This window comes from Centruroides sculpturatus, unplaced genomic scaffold (genome assembly GCF_000671375.1).
Source record: "Centruroides sculpturatus isolate CEXI.00-Female unplaced genomic scaffold, Cexi_2.0 scaffold269, whole genome shotgun sequence".
Taxonomy (NCBI): domain Eukaryota; kingdom Metazoa; phylum Arthropoda; class Arachnida; order Scorpiones; family Buthidae; genus Centruroides; species Centruroides sculpturatus.
Genome location: NW_019384601.1, coordinates 699644 through 722611, shown reverse-complemented (window position 1 = coordinate 722611; position 22968 = coordinate 699644). Strand labels below are relative to the sequence as shown.

The 22968-nt window shown below is 27.3% G+C and overlaps 1 protein-coding gene and 1 long non-coding RNA gene across 4 annotated transcripts in view; one reads left to right on the top strand and one right to left on the bottom strand.

The window, feature by feature from the left end:
• Positions 1-1298: 1298 nt before the first annotated feature.
• LOC111625006 (potassium voltage-gated channel protein Shaw-like) overlaps positions 1299-22968 on the bottom strand; it is a 24177-nt gene continuing 2507 nt past the window's right edge. Inside the window, exons 1-4 of one of the 3 annotated variants that reach the window (XM_023368019.1) lie at positions 14137-15142; positions 13493-14056; positions 9854-10760; positions 1299-2244 (exon numbers count right to left, since the gene is read on the bottom strand). In XM_023368019.1, coding sequence (XP_023223787.1) covers positions 2009-2244; positions 9854-10760; positions 13493-14035 — 1686 coding nt within the window. In that variant the 5' untranslated portion in view covers positions 14036-14056; positions 14137-15142 and the 3' untranslated portion in view covers positions 1299-2008. Of the gene's footprint in view, positions 2245-9091; positions 10761-13492; positions 14057-14136; positions 15143-22968 lie in introns of those variants that run through there. The other 2 variants (XM_023368018.1, XM_023368020.1) reach the window with 2 other exon arrangements.
• The window catches only part of LOC111625008, a 55822-nt gene continuing 35451 nt past the window's right edge, over positions 2598-22968 (top strand). The window contains exons 1-2 of the long non-coding RNA XR_002756668.1: positions 2598-2684; positions 12909-12991. This is a non-coding gene — a long non-coding RNA (uncharacterized LOC111625008). The remainder of the gene's footprint in view (positions 2685-12908; positions 12992-22968) is intronic.

Genomic DNA, 22968 nt, shown 5'->3' with positions numbered 1-22968 from the left:
TTAGTCCGGATAATCGAGGTTCTACTGTATATTTTAAAAAGTGAGATTTATTATTTAGGATTAAAATATATTAAATTAATGTTTCTAACATATGTACAATCTGAAATATCTTGATCATTGACACGATGTTTTGTGTTTCTCTCATCATATAAGAAATCTTGTGATTTTCACACACACACTATCTAAATTATTAAATTATTAAGTTACACTTGAATATTCCTATATTCCTATGTATTTCTTGAATATTCCTATTTAATTATTTAATCCTCTATATATATATATATATATACAGAGTATATAGAGTATAATATAAGTATGCAATTATATATTAAAGTTCTACGCGTAATAAAATTTAATATATATTTCACGTTTATACGGCGTAAAGCATTGATTTTAATTTATAAAAGATATGTTAAAATTGAGAAGTACGGTAATTATATTTACCACTATCGAGTTCCCGTGGTTTTGTAGTTTTTTAAGTTTCTTCCTGAAATTTATAATAAAGATGCTTATGAAAATGTAATTACACAAAGATTTATTTATGATAACAATATCTTATATACATACCATTATTTATCTTTATTACATCTTCTCGGTTCATGTTTTCGATGCGATAATACCATTTGTGTCACACAAATTTTTATGGATACAGGTCATTTTACTTTAGTGAGTAAAACCAATTCTAATGAAAGTTGCTTCATAAATGAACATAACTCTTGTTTATGTACATAAAGAATAAAGAAACGTTCTTTCAACGGAATAACAAATTATTTCGCTTAAAAAACAGCAGATTGCTTTATGACCTATTTAAGTACATTCTTTCAATTTTTTTTCTTTTTAATTCCTTGCTGTAAATTTAATCATTTTAATATAGAAAATTTTTATTTATTTACATTATTAACTACGTATTATTAATAATCTTCAGAACATTTTTTAAATTTAATTTTTATAGAGGAATTAAAAGAAGAATTTATTTGAAATTATCTTAATGCTTCAATCTAATCTCATGTTCATTCCCAATGATATACAGTAATGTTTCGTAACAAATATAATTTTTTCATTATTCAATAAAATGTTTTTCATAATTAAATTAATTTTAATAAAATCAAAAAATAAACATATATTAAATTAGCTAAACTGCTATAATTAAACAAAATATAAAAAAAAATTATTTTAAAAAAATCAATATTTTCGTTGTTTTAATTTACATCGCCATCTACCGAAAAAAATTCAAAACACGTGATAAAATTTCATTATACTTTTTTTGTTTGTTTTTTTTTTACTATTTTTCCCTCCATTTTCCTTATTTTATTTTCTCTTTTCTCTTTTTTTTTTTAAATTCTGTACACGATTAAGCAATATTTCTACATCAGAGCAATGAAAATAAAACGGCATAAACATTAAAAGGACGGAGAATGGTCCTCGGTGCACCTTGGGTAATATAAAAGAGATATGACGTCATTGAGGCGGGAAAAAGGCAACTTGGTGTGCTGACGACACTGGTACGTCATCACGGTACAACTATCGCCATCTAGAAGCGAATCCGAAACCGAACGGATAGAAAATTAATCTAGTAATTATTAATACTATTAATACTAATAATTGACTAATATCGTTAAAACATTTTAAAAATGTATTTGCAATTATTCGTAATTTTTTCTCGACATTAGAAAGTTTTTTTAGTCTAATTTTAAGAAAAATGTATTTATAAGAGCAATTTTTACTCGGGAATTAATAAATCAATAAAAATAACTCATGGAAATGTATACCGTGAAAACATACCAAGTTTATATATATATATTTTATATATATACACACACACGCACACACACAGATATATATTTATATGTATAAGGCAGCCTCGTGCGCACCGTGACGTCACTGCTAAGATATCTAATCGACACAGATATGTAGAATTGTATATCGATAATATATTTTTCTTTTTCGCTCCGAAAGAGAGAGAGAGAGATAGAGAGAGAGATAGATAGATAGAGGAAAAAACAACCGTTCATAAACCCTCCACAGGTGGGTTGCCATTAGTACATGTGCTCGATGGTCTCCTAGATTGAGGCTTGACGTCAGATGACGCCGGAGCCTGACGCTCCGTCGAGCGAACTATTGCTATATTAGCCGCTAGAGGAGCTATAGCCGATGGATGTGGCAGTGCTGTAGTCATTGGATAGGGCGACACCGATGACGGAACTCGAACCACAGCGGCCATGGCGTTCATCCCGTTGACGCTTCCTAAAAATAAACATGATTAGAAATCAGTAAGGTATATGAAGTTAAAAAAATTAAAATCTCTATTAAAAATTTTTAATTAAATTTTAGAAACACTCATTTATATATATATATATTAATTTTGTTCGTTGATAGAAATATAAAATTTTGTTTTTCTCTCAACAGATGGCTCTTTACACGAAATATTCACACACACACACATGCCATAAATGTAATACATATTTATAATATTTATTAAAAGTACAATTTTTCTGTTTATAAAAACTTTTTCCTTGCCGATATTTTAAAAATAAAACTGCATTATTTAAAAGTTTTAAAGTAGTTGGCTTAAAAATTGAGATTTTTTTTTAATCAACAGATGGTGCCACTAATGGGAAAGCAAGAACGAAATGAAATTTGCATAATCTATTTATTTTTGAATAATAAAGTATGAAAAAAAAGAGGTAAAAATCTTAATATATTTATCTCATATACAAATATTTTTTAAAAATTTAACTATAAATATACATAAAACATATTTGAACACATGAAAAATATTTAAAATAATCTAAACATACAGTAAAAAAAATAATATTAAATATTTATATATACTCAAAACTGTATTAATTAAAAAGANGTTATATCCGCGATTAAATTATTTATTAATAAACCGCATTTATCCTAATAACCAGCATGTATTTTTCAAAAATACCAATTAAACATAAACATTTAAAATTAAAAAAAAAATAATAAATAATAATAATAATAGAATTCTATAGGGAAAAGACTATATATTTAAGATCAAGATCCTTTTAGATAATATATGAAACATTTTTTTTTGAATTTTGAATAATTAAGCCTATATAATTAAAACAAATTACATAATTAAAAATATCAGCATAATAAGCACGATGTCCTTTTTCATAAATATGCTTAATATTTTATAAACTATGATAAATTAATGTAGACAGATAGTTAATATATATATAGTAGATTCATATGCTTAATATTTTATAAACTATGATAAATTAATGTAGACAGATAGTTAATATATATATAGTAGATTCAGCTAATATTAATTTGATATATGAACACCCATAATCAGATAACAAATATATAATCTATACTTTAAAGTATGATTATAATAACATTCTGAATAATTCAGTAAATTTATGAATGAATGACTTATATATAGTTGCATGTAAATATACCTATATGTATACAAACGTAATTTTGTATATATTATAACTATGTAGATGTGTTTGCGTTACTATAAGTACGTTTATAAATGCACAAACACACACATACAGCTACACATATATTTATATTGATTATTGTACATAATAAAACTGAGAGAGAAGGAAAAAACCAACTTGAAAATGAAGATTTATCGAAAAATTCATCGAATGCATATATTTTGTTAGTTTTGTTATTTTTAAAATATTGATCTTGCATACATTAATTCTGATTAATATTTACTTTTCAAGAAATAAAAATATACAAAAGCATACGCTACTATTTCTAAGAAATGATACATTTTTCAGCATAAATATTATATTTATTTCCCGTCTATTTATTGTTTTCTCAGAGATTTCTCTTTCCACAATTGAGGAGTAGGACTTAAGTTAAATTTTGATGTTTTTTAGGAATTTTCAAAAAAAATTTTAGATAAGGTTTGTTATGAAGTGAGTAAAGTATAAATGTTAAATACGTTTAAGTAAAGTGCTTATTATAGCAAGGAGACTATCCATATCCATAAAACCCTATTCGATATGCATAATGAAATAACCGAAAAAGGTATCTAAGTGCACTTAGGTATCTTACTCCATACAACTGCTCAATATTAAATTCATATTTTGAATTTTATAGAGAAAATTTCCTATTATTTCTATAATATTTACAATAGTCGCGATTTTTTTTATCGCAATGTAACTGATTGGTGAATATTAATATATTTTTTATTTATTTTAAGTATGTGAAACTTTTTACAATTCTTTTTAATTATTAAAATTTTTACTTTTAGATCAATTACTATCAAAATAATTTCCTGCATTTTCTTATATAACATTTTGTAATTATTTTTTAGAAGTAAGTTGTAATTTTATATTTATTTATTATTTATTTTGCATGCTAGTTTTATCCATGTTGTGGATAATTTCATATCCTTTCTATAGGCTTATATATACAGAGGATCAAAACTATATGCTTTTATGTTTGGTTGTATTATATAATAAAGAAAATTATACATGCACCTAATCTCTATTAAAGTTTCGATATAAAATATTATGTAGGTATTGAGTGAAAATGTTTAAAAAATGTCAAATATTCTATATAATTATGTTATATTATAATAAATAATTATTTGTACATCCTTATGATTTTTAGAGAAAAATTGTAAAATAAATTTGCATTTTTTTCCTTCATAAAGTATACGATAATACTTAACACAAATAAAGTTTCAGATATTAGAGATTATTCAGGACGATAAATGTTCAAGCCATATAGAAGTACTGTATATAAGAAAAAAAATTAGTAATTAGGAATTATACAAACAATATCCTACAAAAGAATTTTTTTCTCTGCATTAAAAATCGTGTGAACAATCTCGATATTTTATCTTACCATGTTTTATTCTATATATTTGTATAAATATGAGTAAGGCTGCTCTAGCCTATTTTCCACCCTTAGGCATCACATAAATTTGCCACCCCTCAACTTTAACCTGACATAAGTTAAAACCCAATGTGACATTTTAGTAAGGAAAAGTCATCTTTTCCCCTTACCTAAATATATCATCTCCTGCCTTTACATTTTTTTTTATTTTATAAAAAAAAAGAATTCTTATAAAATACCATTATGTACAGTACACTTTCACATTTTGCCTTCCCGAAGTTTGGTATGCGAGTAAAGCTATATATGTACAGTACTGTATATGGAATTATCCAATTACATAAAAATAAAAATATTAAAGTATTTGTAACTCATCAAATAAATGTAGAATTTTGACCATATGAATTTGATTTTAAGTAATTAGGAATTAGATGGTCAAATATGATTTAAGCACGTTTTATAAATTTCCAGTTTTCATAGTTAAGTAATACACAAACATAAATTTTAATGCAGTTAAAAATTAAAATAATATCAGTCCTTAACTACATTTAAGGATTTATGCGAATTTGTAGCAAATTCTTTTATATTGTTCTAAATTATTGTTGTATAAGTATATGATTTAGAGATATTAACGTAAAACAATTATCATTTTTTAATTTATGTTTCTATTTAGTATACAATAAATAATATTTTCTTATTTCTGCCAAAAAAGATAATTATTTTTAACTTTTAATGGATTCTTAGTAAATTTAAATAAATATTTGGTATTAAAATTAAGTGATGTTACAACATTGTTATATTTTAGTCAATGAAAAAATTAGAGGAGAAATAAATTATTATATGATTAATAGTTTCATGTCTAATTATTCCAAGTAAAAATTTTAATTAAGTAAAATTTTAATTCTAATTTCATTTTAGATTAATTATAATAACATTCCACTTGTAAAAAAATTTTGATGAAATTAAATTAAGGACGGTGAGGAAAAATCTAATGAATTTAGGCTTAAGTTCCATATATAATTTTAAATTATTTATATTTTTATAAACAAATATGATTTAATTACATCTTATTAAAAATATTTTTCATTTCATATAAATTTCACATTGTAAATAAACATAAAATTCGACTTCAAATTATCCTATTCAGAAACGACACGAATTTGATAGCAATTTATTTTTTTTTAATTCTTTAAATCAAAATTAATAAAAATACATGAAATGTTTTGCAAAGGTGAATGTAGTATAATTCAAAATCTTGTGGTATTCGATGGTACAGTACTGTACAATAGATTGATATAGTAGATATGTATATGACAATATAATAGTTTGTCTTACATAGAATCATTGGATAGAGCATTCATGCATTCCAGTTTAATAATTAGAAATTTATGTAAGTGCAAACTTTTGATAGAATGCACATGTAACTGGATTAATTACTTCAAAAAATTCAGATTATTTGTTAATTAAAAATTATTCTCGTATTCAATTATCTTAGCATAATTCTTCTCAAAATGGTTGGTTTAATTAGAATAATTTATAAATAAATATAAATAAGTTAAAGCACCCTGTGTGATAATACATTTACAATTTATGTATAAAAATAATTTCAGCCTGTTAATTTTATATATCAGTTAAATGTTTACTTTCACAATAATTCTTCAGAGAAAATGTGTGTTGAATATTAGAATAATTTTAAAACTTGTTGAAGTGGGAATACGATAAATTCCACTAGGAAATAATGGTAATTTTTATATTATTGTTTATCTAAACATTATATTTGAAACGAAATATAAAAAATTTCACAGAAATATTACTTTAAACATTCATTTACATTAGAATTTACGTTCTGTTTATACTTTATTTTCTCTAAAAAATCGTTAAATATATAGCCTATATATCTTTTTTATTAAAATATAAATGGATTACATCAAATTTCTTGAAATTCGATTAACTTTTCCTTGCTTCTTTAGTTGTACAGTACATATAAGCTAATTTACTTGCGTTAAATACTATGATAAGATTATATATAAATATCATTAGTTGTTCCAGTCTAATGTAGCTTCTGCACGCATTTAATTAAAATTGGAGTACAAGTCACACGCATTTAATTTAATGATTTATATGTTTGCTGATTGATATAGATGATAATTCTATAGTTATCCGGATTAAATATAGTATTGGTTCGTCACATTCGAACTAGAGTATAAGTTAAAAACAGCTGTAATTTTAAGAAAAATTTATTTGCCTTTCATCCAGACCTTATATAAATAGCAGGAAACTATACATATAAATCACCTAAGTGTACGATAAAGTTCTATTATTATTATTTTAATAACTATCGCATGCATGTATTTGCATCCAAGTTAATTAATATGCATACGTACGTTATCTGAATATATTATATGTGCAGTACCTTAGTATACAAAACGTATGAAAAATATTTTAAATTAAAATGACTAAAATGAAAACAAGAATATTATACATATAAAAATTAGTGTTTGAGACTAATTTTTAACTCAAAGAGATGATATGCTTTACTTATTGGGCTGCAATTTGAAAAAATTATAGACTTATAAATTCCCACTGTCGTCCGCTGTCTGTCTGTCTTTCCTTAATCTCGAGAACGATGTTAGATAAATAAAATTTAAGAGGAGCTATGGAAAGCTTAGAGGCAGGAGGCCCTGATTAACTATATACGAACTTCCGATTGGACCGGAAGTCGCGTTATTTCAATTGAAAATTTTCCCCTGAAAAGAGTTAAACAGATGACCGGCACGACTTCATTGCTAAAGAAAAAGTATGATATACAGGGGCAAGATAGTACTAATTTGAGGTGGAGAGTATATCTTTTAAATTAAATAAATCAAAAATATGATTAAAAATTGCAGTCAGGCATTGTTACGTTATTTTTTATCTATAAATTTAATAATATAGTTGTTTTTTTAATATCATTAACGGAAAATTCTTTGTAAGACTAAAATTTCGAATATAGTTATCTGGTTGTAAATCGAGCACTATTCATTCCTGACTTTTAATACGAAAATATCGAAAGAAAAAATAATTCTGAATTTCCTGAATAATCTGGAATTTCTTAACTTTTTAATATTTATTTCTATGAATAAATGTATTTAAATTCAGATTGTGTTCGAGTGTTAACCTGTGTAGAAAGTAGAAAGGAATATTATCACTTGCAGAAAGACGTATTGTTTGTTATATTAATTTCTAACGCTTAACTTAGAAACTGAAGCTTGTGGCTTATTATATAAGTGAATAGTCAAGCCTCATGTGAATGTTATATATTATGTGGCTTATTATGTAAGGGAATATTCAAATGATGTTTGTATATTCATTCTCAATCGAATTTATTTACTTTCTTTTGTAAAAGCTGATGATTATAGGATATCAAATATTGGTTTTGAAAAACTTTTCCTATTGTTCCAAGAAACCGTTTATCTTACTTTGCTACTTATTCTATATTTTGTCGATGAGCGTGAGAAAATCTGCCTTTATTCACCTGTTTATAATTCCATGAAAAAATAATATATAGTTTTTCATTCTTTGCATACATTTTTAACTTTTGTTTACAGAATATTTACAATTTAATTTTTAAACTTGTTTTGCATATTTATAAAATGGTCTTAAATTATTTTTAAAAATGTAGGGAAGGTTTTAAATTAGATAATCGGTGAGAAATGCTGTGTTCAATTTTTAAATATTATATCGCTAATTATTTTCTGTATATCAAATATCGATAAGTTAAGCGAAAGATTAAAAAAAAAATAAAAAGTAAAAACTTGTATAAAGAGATTAATATAATAAACTTGGTTAAAGTTTTTAAATAAGTTTCATTTTTTGAGTTTTTTTAATTAAAATTGTAATATTGAATTTTTAATATGTTATTATAATTATTAAAAAATTCCTTTTACGATTACATTAAAATTATTTAGTGATAGATAAAATGTGACTGTAACCTGCTGCCCAGTTTCAAGAGAATAGGTGTGGTTGTATCTGTGTCACGTGATACAGAAACATTATCAGCAAAAATGTAGTTGTATTAGTGATTTATAGATTAAATTCTTTTAAATTTAAATGCCATTTCAGTCATGTTGATAAATTCGAGGTTACAATGTCAAAAGTTTAAGCCCATTGTGAATCAGAAGCTTTGACATCATGTGTCGTAGGATGAATTTATTAAACTGAATATTCATTACAGAAACTGCTTCTAAATGAATGTTTTATTAGAAGAAAATGTGCATAGATATGGAAGAGCGTGATATCAGAAAATATAAAATAAAACGTGGTTTATTTAAAAAGGTTTATGTTAATCTAAACTGCCAACATAAACGATTTGTATTCGTTATCTTTTGTAGTGTTTGTTATTGTCTATTTTACTTTAAAGAAGAAATTTATAGCATCTATTCATATCAGAGAAGAAATTTGAAATGAGAACTTTTAATTTTTCTAAACGCATTCAAAAATCAGGCATTAAGAAACTCGTAGTAGTAGAATATGCCTCCCGGAAACAAAATAAATTTTCTTAAATTCTGAATATTGCAAAATGACAACTTAATGGGAAATGTCATACGACTCGTACTTCTTTTAAAGCTTGAATTCTACAAATTCGATGAATGGAAAACATTTAATTTCGAAATACTATTCAAATTTGATTATAGATATAAAAAATAGTTTCGAAAGTATCGACATTTTTATTATAATTTTAGAAATGATTTGCCAGTATTCAGAACAAATTTGCATTTGAACATTGCCTGTCTAGACATTAAGCAATTCAATCGAAAATTGCACATCTGTGGTGTTTTATTCGTGTCTCACATTAGCTGGACAATACGCACCATAAACCCGTAATTGCCAACCTCCGTTACTGGATAGAGATAATGTTATGCAGACCAAACGAAATGCACGATTAACTTAGTTTTTAATAAAATGAAATTCTTTTTGTCAACAATAATTTTTTTTTAAAAAATCCCATGTGACGACTTTATAAGTTTAAATAGAAATCTCTTACCTTTACCACCGTAATCTTTTAGAGCTGCTGGATGATGATGCTTAATAGCATTCATTCTTCGATGCTGTAATCCAGCTCCCGCCGGAAATTTAGGTCTAACACGTGGTTGTTCTACAGGTAAAACCCTCCTTCTCTGTTTCGGTAACTTTTCTCTTGCTTGAGTATGAGAATAGAACATTGTAAAATTCGATACTATCACAGGAACTGGCAGGGCTATGGTCAGCACACCAGCAAGGGCACATAGAGCTCCAACTAGCATCCCCGCGTAGGTGCGTGGTACCATATCACCGTACCCAACAGTTGTCATCGTAACAATGGCCCACCATAGCCCTTCAGGGATGCTCGTGAAATCGTTGTTTGGATTAGCCTGTAATCTTTCGGCGTAATAAACCAAACTGGCAAAGATAACAATACCAAGTACTAAGAAAAATACCAATAAAAATAATTCTTTTGCACTAGCTTTGAAAGTGTGAATGAGAATTTTGAGACCACGTGAATGGCGAGTAAGTTTGAACAGCCGGAATATCCGTATGATACTAAAAAAGTCCAAAATATCGGCGTTTTCAAGACCCGATGCTAATCGTTGAAGTAACATATCCGAATAGAAAGACATGGTTGCAATAAAATCAATGATGTTGATTGGTGCACGAATGAAATCCAATTTATTTGGACTCACGATGAATCTAACAGTGATTTCGAACGAAAACCAAGCGTTGCAGACACTTTCGATATAGAAGAAGGCTTTGTGTGCCTCGGTTTTGGTTTTGTCTAATGTCCACGCTGTTATGTTTGGAGGGTAGGATACTGTCCTATTCACTATCATGGGAACACGCATGTTTGGATGAGTTTTCAAGCAAAATGACAAAATAGAAATACAGATGAAGAAAACTGATAAAACGGCCACAACCTGAAACAGAAAATAACAACATTTTAGAATATTTTTAGTGGGAAAAAGATCTTCATGTATTTTTAACCAATACAATTTTAAAATAAAATTGTAAATTTTATTAAGCAATAATAAAGTACTTATTTCTATTTTTAACCGGACGAAATATTTTCGGTAATTTTCTTCTTTTGTTAAAAGTGGAAGTGAACAGGACACACACACACACATTTATATCATATATATATTTTTTTATTTTTTCCGACTTAATGTTCATTCCTGTCCAAATGGAATGATTTAGTCAAGTAAACTCTAGTTTGAAATAAGAGGATTTTAAGGATTACAAACTTTCGAACTCCTGATTAAAATCATAACTAAGTTTGAACGAGTGATAGTCATTTAAAATCGAAAGATGTTGTTTATTTAATTATACCTCTTGCAGACATTTACTATATAAATTTAATACGTATATTATATATATATAATACATATCTGAAAATTTTCTTATAATTTCTGTATATATTTAATGGACATATATAAACTAGTTAATGCATTACTGAATATTTTAATTAAAAATTTAAATTTTTTAGATGTTTTAAGCTGAATATAACTGATCCTAACTGTTTCGAATATAAAATTTATAAACCGAATTTGTAATATTTCTTTTTTTAATAAATTGGATCTGACAGAAATAATTACAGTTTAATTTATTGGTGTATACATTATCCCTAATTAAAAAGACAAGGCTATAAGGAAATTAATTTTGTTATGGCTTTTTTTTGTATTAAGGCTATTGATTCTTAAAAAAATGTCTAGATAGATTTACGAATGAGGTACTCGCACTCTGTATATACTTAAAGCGAAGACTTCCCTATCGACGTAAATGTATTATTACTTTTTAATTTCAATTACTCCCACCTTTCTCGGGGGTAATTAACAACTCGAGTGCAAATTAAAGAACTTCGAATAAATCGTCCTTGAGCAAGTATCAATTTCCTTCACTATTTCATACAGAGCGGAGTTGCATTAAACAGAATAGAGGCCGAACTTAATCGTTGCTTACTCAATAATTTACTAGGGTGAATACAGTCTAATATACTTCAGGGAATGCTCTCTAATTATAGACACTATACCGACAAAGGGTGGAGTTATAACAGAAAGAATGACTTTACATAAATTCTATATTAATCAGGTATTATATAGAAAATTTGGATTTAATTATTTAATAGACAAAAATTACATTTTCTTTTTTTATATCGAACGTTAAATAGAATGTATCAAATTCCAATTTTTATATTTTTATTACTTTATGTCCTAATATTGATAATATATAAATATAAACTACGATCATAAATAGTTCTGTTTCAACCGTGAGAAACTATTAAAGGTATATTCAATCCGTCTTTTAATAATAGTTGAACCTTCTCGTTTAACGCAGTTTTACTTTATTCTGTAGCAAATACGAGTGGAAAACATATTCTATTTGCTACTTTAAACAGTTTATTCTCAATCTACGGCTGGAGTTTTCGCTGAATTGAATATACAGTAGCATTTGCGGAAGCAACGAATTTTCATTCTGAATAGAAAACTGTTCAACCACTTTAATAACGTCATCCATGATTTATTATCCAGAGATTTATGATATAAACTCTAAAACGATATGCAATTACACGTTAAACTTTGATTAAATTTAGAATTAAATCACTATGACCCAGCGGAACCTTCTAACTGAAGTAATGCTATAAAATTTGTTTGCACTGGAACATTACCAAAATTAAGGGGAAAAAGTAATTCGTTAAAATTTACTTAATTAACAAATTTCTTCATAAATTTACTTTCTTAAAAAAAATGAAATGAAAATTCACTTATATTCGCTTGAAATTTGCATAATTGAAGAAAATTTTAAGGGCATGGATAAAAAGATTTTTGCTAAAATATCCGCGAGATGTATAAACGAATGAAAAATATTTACTATCTCTACATATATCTGTTTACTTTGAATATTCAAACAGAAAAATCTAGTTAATAAATAAATTACGTTTTATTAAGTAAACAGTAAAGTTTATAATGTATTATATTTCTAAAAAAATTGTAATAAATAGTCAATAAATGATTTTGTGACTCAGTTTTGTGAATGTTTATGAGTTCACACTTTACTTTTATTACTTTCAGCCATCGAGAAAGAGATAAACAGGGAAAAGGTGTGGCTTACAACTTCTTTAGAAAACAATCTGTCTCGCCATCATCGTTTATAGGTGAGTAAATTTCATTTTTGTTTCATCTATTTATATCTTGTTCATCTTTTTATTTATATTTTGATATCTTGAAGTAAGCTTCTTACAGTCTAAAGTACATTTTATAAGGTGTTTTAATCTTTTCTCGAATTTTAAATATTCGTTTAGTTTTATTTATGCTTAACTAAAAATATTTTCCTTTCTTTTTTTAATAAATTCACTACGTTGTTTTAATATACACTTATTTATTTAATAAAAACGAATTTGCTCTTTACAGAAACTAATCTTTTTTGTCTTACTAACTTATGTAGTCTGTATAGCTGCAAGTCGTTAGAAGATGAGACCTCAGACAAGTGCCATTTATCACTAGGATTGTCCCATGATTCTCAAATAATATCAACTAGTAATATAATACTCTAGAAAGATGTGATGTATTATAAATATATTTGTTCATTTTACTGTCTAAATGACAAAAACTTTTTGTTTTTGAAAGAATTATAGAAAAAAAAACTAATCACTTACCTTAGCAGCCGTTGAAGAATAAGGTTCGTCAAAAAGCAACCAAATTTTTGGCTTTATTTTTTGCCAACAGTTGAGTTTACCAGCGTAAAAGGCTTCTTCCATACGAAATTTTCTAGCTAGTTCTTCATCTGTGGGCTTTTCAGAATCAATGTCTAAGTTATCCAAAATAGTTAAGGTAGATTGGGTATCTCTGTGTGTAGTGTACGTCATCCAACAACAAGGTTCCACTTGATTGGCGTCCAATCCCCAAAATTCCAATTCTTCTTCGAACAAAGGTCCACATACATTGGAAGGATAATGAAGCTTTCCCGTACGATAATAATTAAGTATCTGAGCAAACACACCCGGGTGTCTATCAAAAAAATATTCGTTAAGAATCGGATCATAATTGGCCAAAGCTTCTGTGAGTCTGGAAAGGCGAGTGGCAGGAATCTTTTTAAGGGTGGCTTTGTAAGTTTCAAATCTGATACCTCCGACATTTAGTATAACTCTGTTGTCTAAATCAATAGCCCCACGATGTCCATAGGTTTGGGATATGAACATGGTCAGTAAGTGCTACCCACTCTGGAATGAAAAAAAAATTTTTAATTTTAAACTTACATTACTTAAACAATTTATGCATTAGTTTAGAAGTAGTTTCATACCTGCACATGGTATAACTTAGGCGCTTGTGGTTTAATTAAAAAAAATTAATTATTACGAAAGTGTCGCAACATGTAAAAGTGAAAGCACACACGGTAGTTCAAAACATCAGAGTTATACAGGTAAGCCGACAAGCAACGGCGTTAGCTCAGAACTGAAAGTCATGCATCGATTGCACGAAAGTTCAGTCGCTCCCTCTATCTGAGAGATTCGTCAGTTATTTTATAGTACGTAACAATAAAATTATTGTAGCATTCTGTACACAAATTTGTGATTGATTTCTTTCGTTTACACTAATCGTCAACCTGCTACATTCTTCTCTATTGTTCTAACGGATAACAGAAACTTGATTAACTTCAAACGATGCTACTGTATTTTATTTTTTTTCTCGATAATTTTCGAAATAATATCTTCTGTATTCTCTCATGCATCGTCGTAGAGTATATGTCTCGAATCAGTTCTTTTGTGTTGGTATTTGTTAGTTTCCTCCAAAGCAAACATTGATATTGTTGATGATGTCTTTTATATAACTGTGCAAACAAAAATTTGGTTTGCTAATCATTTATACAAATGGTGATATTTTAAATGCAAACGAATCCCGGATCGTGATGACATCATCGGCGAATGCTGTCCCCGCATAGGAGATTCTATCGGATACGTCATAACTGCATATCCCGGGCTTTACCTGTATTTTTCTTCGTATGGTTCCGGTTTCATGCATATCATTTTATAGTTGTATAAATACGTCAGCCGCCATGTTTGTTTTGACAGGAATTGCTAATAACATGTAAACTATGCTATTGTAAAATAGTAAATGTTTGATTAACGAGAGTAATTAATACAGTGTACGAATACATTTTTGTCGGTATTATTAACAAAATTTGAAAGGTTTATTATGCAGCATGAAAGGAAATTAAAAGTTATTATAGCTCATAATATTTTTCTCTTAAATTTTAAACGTTTACATTTTATATTATTATTCAATCGCCAGTCAAATTTTAAGCTTAACTTTTTCTCGAGATGGGTTTAAAATATGATAAAATTTAATATGTTTTCCTCGAATTACATAGTAAGAAAACTACGGAAAAATTATAAACAAGCAAGGTAACTTAAATTGTTATTTAAATATTAATAGGATATTTGAAAGAATTATTCCTTATTATTACTGTCGTAAATCCATTATAACGGGATAAGTGAACAGTATATTAAATTTATTAGTCATTGAGTTAACAATAAAATTCGAATAAGATAACTTCGTACTACTTCAATAACATATTTAGTCAAACTTAATTGTAGCTTAACTGAATTTTCTCTTCCTATGTTAATGAATTTTCAGCGAACATTGTTTAATCCTCATAGAAAACGTTACATATAGCCTATATTAATATATAGGCTATATGTAACGTAATATTAATACATGATAATAATAATAATATTTTTTAAAAATTTACCTTTTATAAGAGAGAGATAGAAATCAAATAAATAGTCCAACTACAGCTAAGATTTATTTTAATAAAGTAAACATGATTTATGCATTATCGTTTTATTTTTTCTTTATGTTCAGAATGTAACCCACAATTTTTCCCTTCTTCAAAAACTTAAAAATTTCGAAAGCTGCTCGGGAAATAAAACATATGGACTTAAAATCTCAACTATAAAACAACGATTTGTTTGGATATAAACAGAAGTATTTTTAACGATTCTCTTCACAGTTTTGGCATCCATAAGTGGATAAATAATGAATGGCAAAAGAATCATTAAAGCAGAGCAATATCGGTTATTTTGGTTATCTAAACTACTTTATATATATATATATAAATGATTCGTAATTCACGAAACAATTTTATACATTCTCCTTATAAAATAAAAATTGGATCATTAAAGCCAAATGCACTTCACCTCTTTTAAGAGAGTTATTTTGGTACTTAAATACAAACACACAAATTTTATAAGCGATAACCGTCATCTTCTACATGCGAAGGTGCCAAATTTGGCATGGAAATTAGAAAGAAAGTCACAGGTTATATAGCTTAAACGTAACTGGTTTTTGCATGGTAATTTTATTTTTAATTATTTCTTTAACAGTTTAACGGTATTAAATAGAATTCCTTGACCTTTACTCTTAAACTATTATTATTTTTTAAACTGTATTGTGTGTGTGATTTAAGTATATAACGTCAGTTGATCTATTTATAGCGAATAATAATCTCACAAGTCTGTTTTCATGCTGACAAAGGATAATAAAGTTGATATTAATGTAAGCTAGTTGAATAGATACGTGTAAAAATCAGTTTTAATATGTTGAAGATCCATTAAAAGTTTGTCTAAAATTTGCTGATAAAAAAATTGTGTAACTTAATCTTGCTTATTTGAATAATTTTATTGATTAACTCGAAATTTAGTCTATCATAGAAATCTAGGACTAATTATATTGTTATCGTAAATAAGTTGATCATCCATTAATTAATGTCTTACTCATTCTGGTCGATTTATATATTCTGTAATAGAGGATACGTTGCAGATGCAAATTATAAACCAATGTGTCGCTTCTAACAATCAAATTCGATTCGTTACGTTCTCTTTTAATAAATAATGCACCGTGTCCATATACTCAATGATATCCCGGCCCAATACACGTTTCAAGCTAATGCGAAACGTCACAAAGAGGTAATTCTATGTTTTAATTACGTCACATAAAACCCATAAAACGTGTGATGTCACACATACAAAATAACTATCTTAGTAATTTTTTTACGCTCTGACTTTACATTAAATACTAGTTTTATTTGAATAACGACACTTTATAACGTCACACTAGATGAATTCGTCACGAATAAAATATGACGTTTTCAATGATTTCATATTAGATCTCTGTCTTTACGTCTTTCATTTTCTTCGTAAGGAATTGTTTAAAAGAGTTTATTTTATCACAAAATTAGTTTAAAGTGATATAACATCAAAATAAAGTTAGCATTTTTTAAATAAAATTTTTACACAACGCATACATTATATATTAATAGCGCTTTTACACGAAATGGCATCAACCAGACACTCGAGCTAATCTGACGTCACACACAAAAATCTAAGTTGACATCACCGAGATAACACGGTTTACGACGACGTCATAGATGAGTAAAATTGAATAAAATGGCGCCGTAGAAAATTATACTAATTTTGTTAAACGATTAATATTTTATATACGAAAGAATTTATAAAATTTAAATAAAGTGAAATGCTTTCTTTCACTATATGAGAAAAATGTCGAAATGTGTTAACGTTAAGCATAAAAATTTTAAATTATTATTATTATTTTTGTTTCTGCGTTTTACGATTACGGGTAAACTATTAAATATTAAAATTGATTGATCATAAACATATTTGTTGAAACGCCACATTAATGAACTCTCAGATTATTCAAAGAATTCGATTTATTGATAATTTATGCATTCTAATTGAATTTATCTATCAGTTGACTTGGAAACAAAAATACAAATGCAGGATCAATGAATATTTTATGCTTTTGTAATGAATACACATAAGCTGTACATAACGAGCTTACATAGGATTACTTAAAATTTTCATTAGAAAGTTAATCTTTCTTTTAATTGAATGTTTTGGTCTTTAATTTCAAAAAGAAAAAAAAAACCCATGAAGGTGGTAATTCATAGAAATGTTGACATCCAACTCTCCCAACTTATCCTCCGTTGTTGACTATATTAATGCGATTCTTGATAAAATAGAATGCTCCAGATTTAATTTCTAAAATATATATTAATCAAAAAATTCATTTTATTATGCGTTTTTTTCTGCTTTACGTATTAGTATTGTTTAATAAGTCTTAATAACTTAATATTGCTTTATGCATCGATAGAAGAGACATTAATCTGGTATATTAAAAAGTTGGAAATGTCCGAAATTGGGCGGAGCCTATGTAAATCATAAAAATAACATAAACGACATATCGATGCTAAGATATATAATAGAGGGATATTTTAATCTATCCGAATTAATTAATTTCCACGCTCGAGTACTTGCATGCATTTTATAGCTTCTATTATAAGACTCAACTCGTGTTAATTCATCACGTAACGACTCTTTAAACGACAAACAAAAAGTTTTTAATTTACAATTATTCCACTGTAATTTAATTGCAATATTTTACAGAGTCTTTACCGCGAATTCGGAAACCTTAATAAAGTAAAAATAATTGATTTTTTTTTGGCAGATAGACTAATACAAATTGTTAAGAATAGAAGTAGAGTATATCTTTTCTACCTTCCACTACCTGAATACACCTGCACTGTGTTGGCGAAATGCCAAAGCATATAAAAGCCATTTTTAAGGATAAATTGCTTTTAAGTCAATTTTGCACATTCTTACAATTTAAACTAAATTGAACTTATGTATTGATTTTTGCTAAGTTGTGCTTAATTAATGAGAAAGGGAGAATAAAATAAGTAAAAAGTGTACTGTTTGGTTTTTCTAATGCTCTGAAAAGAATTGTGTATTTGTATTCTTCACAAAGGTGTGTGTGTGTGTTTTTTTTCCTTTTTTGTCGTTGGTTCTTTCTATAGATTGTATAAGAGCTGTTTATATGTAATGCACGTGAAAGGAGATCTTAAAAAATTAAAGTAAACATAATTTCTTTTCTCTATGCACACAGATAAAAAGATAATTGAAATGTGAAGAGTAAAGGATGATCTGTTTAAATAAATGTATTGTTTTGAAAGTTGATAAACATCAATAAAAAGAAGTAGGGAGAATTATAAAATAATCGATATTGCAATGCCCATGCAATAATCATTAATTTGTTTCTATTTGGATGGGAAGAAAATCGTTAAAAGTGAGTGTAAACTCCATTTTCGACATTTTGATTGATTGCCCGTGTCATTTGTCGTCAAAAACACAAATGGTTCCAGATCGCTGTAGTCGGAATTTCAATTTTTAGCTTAAGCGAAAACATTTAAGAAAAGATAATTAAATAAATAGGTCGTGTCAGTGTCTGGATATATGAGAAATGATAGGAAAAACTCTTTAAATTTTCTCCCATCTTTTATATTGTCACCTGCCAGATAATGAACTGTGCCATGTTTTGGAGGGCGTAGTCATGGTGACGGGCACAAATGAGAGTACACGTGGTATGACATCAGAAAATATATGGGCGTATAGAGTACATCGTTATCATCAGAAAGCCCGGCTTTTTTAGTAAAATAGCCTAATTTTTCTAATTTTATTATGTATTTGCTATACAATTGTCAAATGTTTGTTTCTTCTTTCAGAAAATATATACGCTATATACCAGTATATAGTTAAAATTTAGTTTTAGACATTTTCGGAAAAAGTTATTTATATTTACTCCTGCCTGAAACATGCAAAATTCCTGGAATATCGTCATAATAATATTATTTACTATATTGTGTGTGCGGGCGATTTTCCATTACTACACAATTCAGACTTTAACGGTCGTTTTCATTTGTAGAAATAGTTCAGTCGGACTAGTAATGTACAGTACTTTATCTTTTTTAACACCAGTGTTTAACACGAATCCGACTTGCCGCCTGAATGACGCCGAATTAAGCTCGTTCATAGCAGAGAATTTTATATAAGGCTTCCACAGCTTTACAAAGTTTTAAGTTTACCTTGTACAGATGATAAATATAATGATACATTTGTTGCTAGTTCTGCCTTTACTATAAACGTTGTGTTTTTCTAACCCACTGTATGTTGTTCTCACGCGTTTATGATATCATTAACCGACTTAATCCATCCGACATCTTTAAGTTGATAACTACAACTTAATCCGATTATGTTAATCCCTAAACAAGTTTGATTATCGAAGAATATTTACTTTTTATTCGTTTAATAAATAACTTTTAACGAATCTACTCGTCATTTTTTACTATAATTTTCAGAGGCAAAGCAAATAAATTCCAAAAAAAAAAAAAAAACATAATAAGGTTCAACCCGAGATAATTTAGTTGTGTTATATACGATCATATAGAAATTCTCTATCTATAAACCTAGCTATAAATTAATCTATCTGATATATATTAATCTGATAAAGGACATAATTTATAAAACTCTCGTATTAGAATAAGTAGCTTGGAACAATCGGAAGTTTCGTAGTTTAATCAACTATCGTAAGTTAGAACTTGGGCTTATATCAGTTATATATATATTACGAGTCATAAATCGTTAATGGGATAGAAAGAGCGAATTCAGTTAGATTAGGTTAAACGCAGCTCTTACCTCGTAACTAAAAATAACGAATACTAAAAAATATATATATTCGGAGATTATTTCGTGCTTTTCACTCATAAATCTGACTAAAGCGTGTTTCCATCATCCAAGGGTCTTTTTAACGTTATGAGTTATGAATAATTTATATTAATATCTAACTCTATTCCTTTAATATTGATCTTCCTTATTACTCTTTAAAATAATCAATACCGCTGTATCTTTCTTAACATTGTATAATAAATTACTCTATTAATAATTAAAATATGCGTGAAAATTAAAATGTAAAAATTATGAGATTATCCGTGTTTTATGGGACAAGTCGAAGTTACAAAGGCCGACTTTAATTATTGCTCTTTATTCTTTAATTTAATCGTAAAGATCTAATATTTGTTTACCAGTTTATGAGTAATAAGGAAAGCAAACAGAATTGATACTCTTAAATACCTTTTTATTTTCTATATTGAGAGGGTGCCCTAAAGTTTTATTTATTTTTTCTTTTCTTTTATACAAGAACATTTCATTAATTCGATATTTAATGAAAGGTACTGTACTTAAAATTATTTTTCCAGTTCTAAACGTACTACAATGTTGTCCGCACAATTTATTGATACAAATACGATCTGCTATCGTGGACAAAAAATCTTTTTAATAGTTCGACAGAATATCAAATATAAATTTTCTTTTGTCCTATTGAGTTTTACCACTGAAAAAAATTTCGATTTCATATTACTGCACAATAACTCGGTTTCTAAAAATGATAATGATGTCAACCTTCTTTTTTAAAGTATAAAGAATTTCTAAACTATTTTTTAAAAACTTTCCACGTTCTTAATATCTCTAAAGCTGACCATTGATCCTTCATGACTTTAGGGAACTTGATTCATATGAGTAGAATCGAGAACTAGCATTTAGAATTACAGGATGGTCCAATGAAACTTGTCGAGAGCTTGTATGAGACCCGGGATAGAGCAGGATTCTTTTCTCTTAGAGGGCCATTTAATGATTTTATTTTTCGTTAGTAAAAATTAACATTAATTTTATAGGGATAGGAGTCCTTACGGGTTTCTAAGTTTTTTCTTGGCCTAGGGAAAAATCCCCAGCTCTCTTCTTTTGATGCTTCTGCTCCCAATAGTTAGGTAACTATTTTTGCAAGTAATTCAGTAATTTCTGAAAGTTCGTCAAGTCTTTTTAATTTTTGTAATTAAACAAGAACGAACTCATTTTTAACAATTTTTGCAAAGTTGTTAAGTAGTAAAATTTTTGAATAAAAAAGCAGTTTAATTTTTAAATGGCCAACTGTCTTTTGGGCCACCCTGTATATAACCCTTATTTATAATTTAACAAATTTTATGAATTTTGAATCCTGCAAATGAAAGCTATTCAATTTATCGGTTAGATCATTGTAAGATAAAAAATTTTCTTTCTTTTGATAGAATTGGCTGGAAAATTCGAAGTGCGTGCTATTTTGCATTATCTGAATTCGATTTAACATATTTTTCGTGCCATTTCTACTGTTTCATATAAAGGTTTCATTGCCTTTGACAGGCAATATATGACGTAGATAAATATGTTATTTTACGAAGGAAAATTTGGCAGATTTATGTGGAAATTGTGAACACAATTAATGAATTTACATTAATGAACGAGGAGCAGAATAAGGATTTTTACTTATCATTCCATATAAACAAACTAAATTATCAAATGGAAAGAGAAAAGAGCATCCTAAACCTTTAAAGACACCCTAAGTAGCGAGAAAAGGCTATACACCTGAATAATATAATAGAGAATTTCTGTACTCTTGAATTTCATCTGGAATTCCTACTTGCGCATTACGACTAAAGCTAGGTAACATCATAATGTTGTTTCACAACTTAACTGTAACAGAAGGACTACGTAATGGCTGGCGGCCCTTCGTGCCTTTGCTTCTGAATCACGTTTTGGACGGGAAAGTGCCCGCGGCATGTTTGTAGAAAATCAGGTTTTCAATCTATATTCTAGATTGAAATCATCGGTTATAATGATTTTACGATTCCTTTGATTCAAGTATTCTATTGAAATTAAAGGATGGTTATTAAAGCGTTATTCAGAGCATCGTGCCACTTGATAATTTATAAAATTATGATTTTATTATTATAATTTGGGGTTTCAAATGCAGAAAATAGAATTTCTTTCTTCCATATTTGTATTTTATTATTACAATTTATTATAAGCTACAGTCTCCCTATAGTATATAATTCCCAAAAAGGGAAAAAAAGAATTTTTTAAAAGTTTAAATCCTTTTTCTTGGGAAAATTTTTTTTAGATTTTTCTTCTCTTTATAGAATTTATGTCTTTTATCAAAAAATAAACTTATTTTTAGATCTCTACTAAATTTAAAATTATAGAAAATTGCATAATAACTTATATCCTTATTCATAAAATAATAGATCATGTTCTTTTTTAATATAAAATCTTTCGTAAATATATAATATGATAAAAACAGATAAATCGATTGAAAATCATTTTATTTTTAATTAAAAAATATAGATTTATATATAAAAGAAAATAATGATGACAATAGAGTATATAAATAAATAAATTTATTTATATACTTT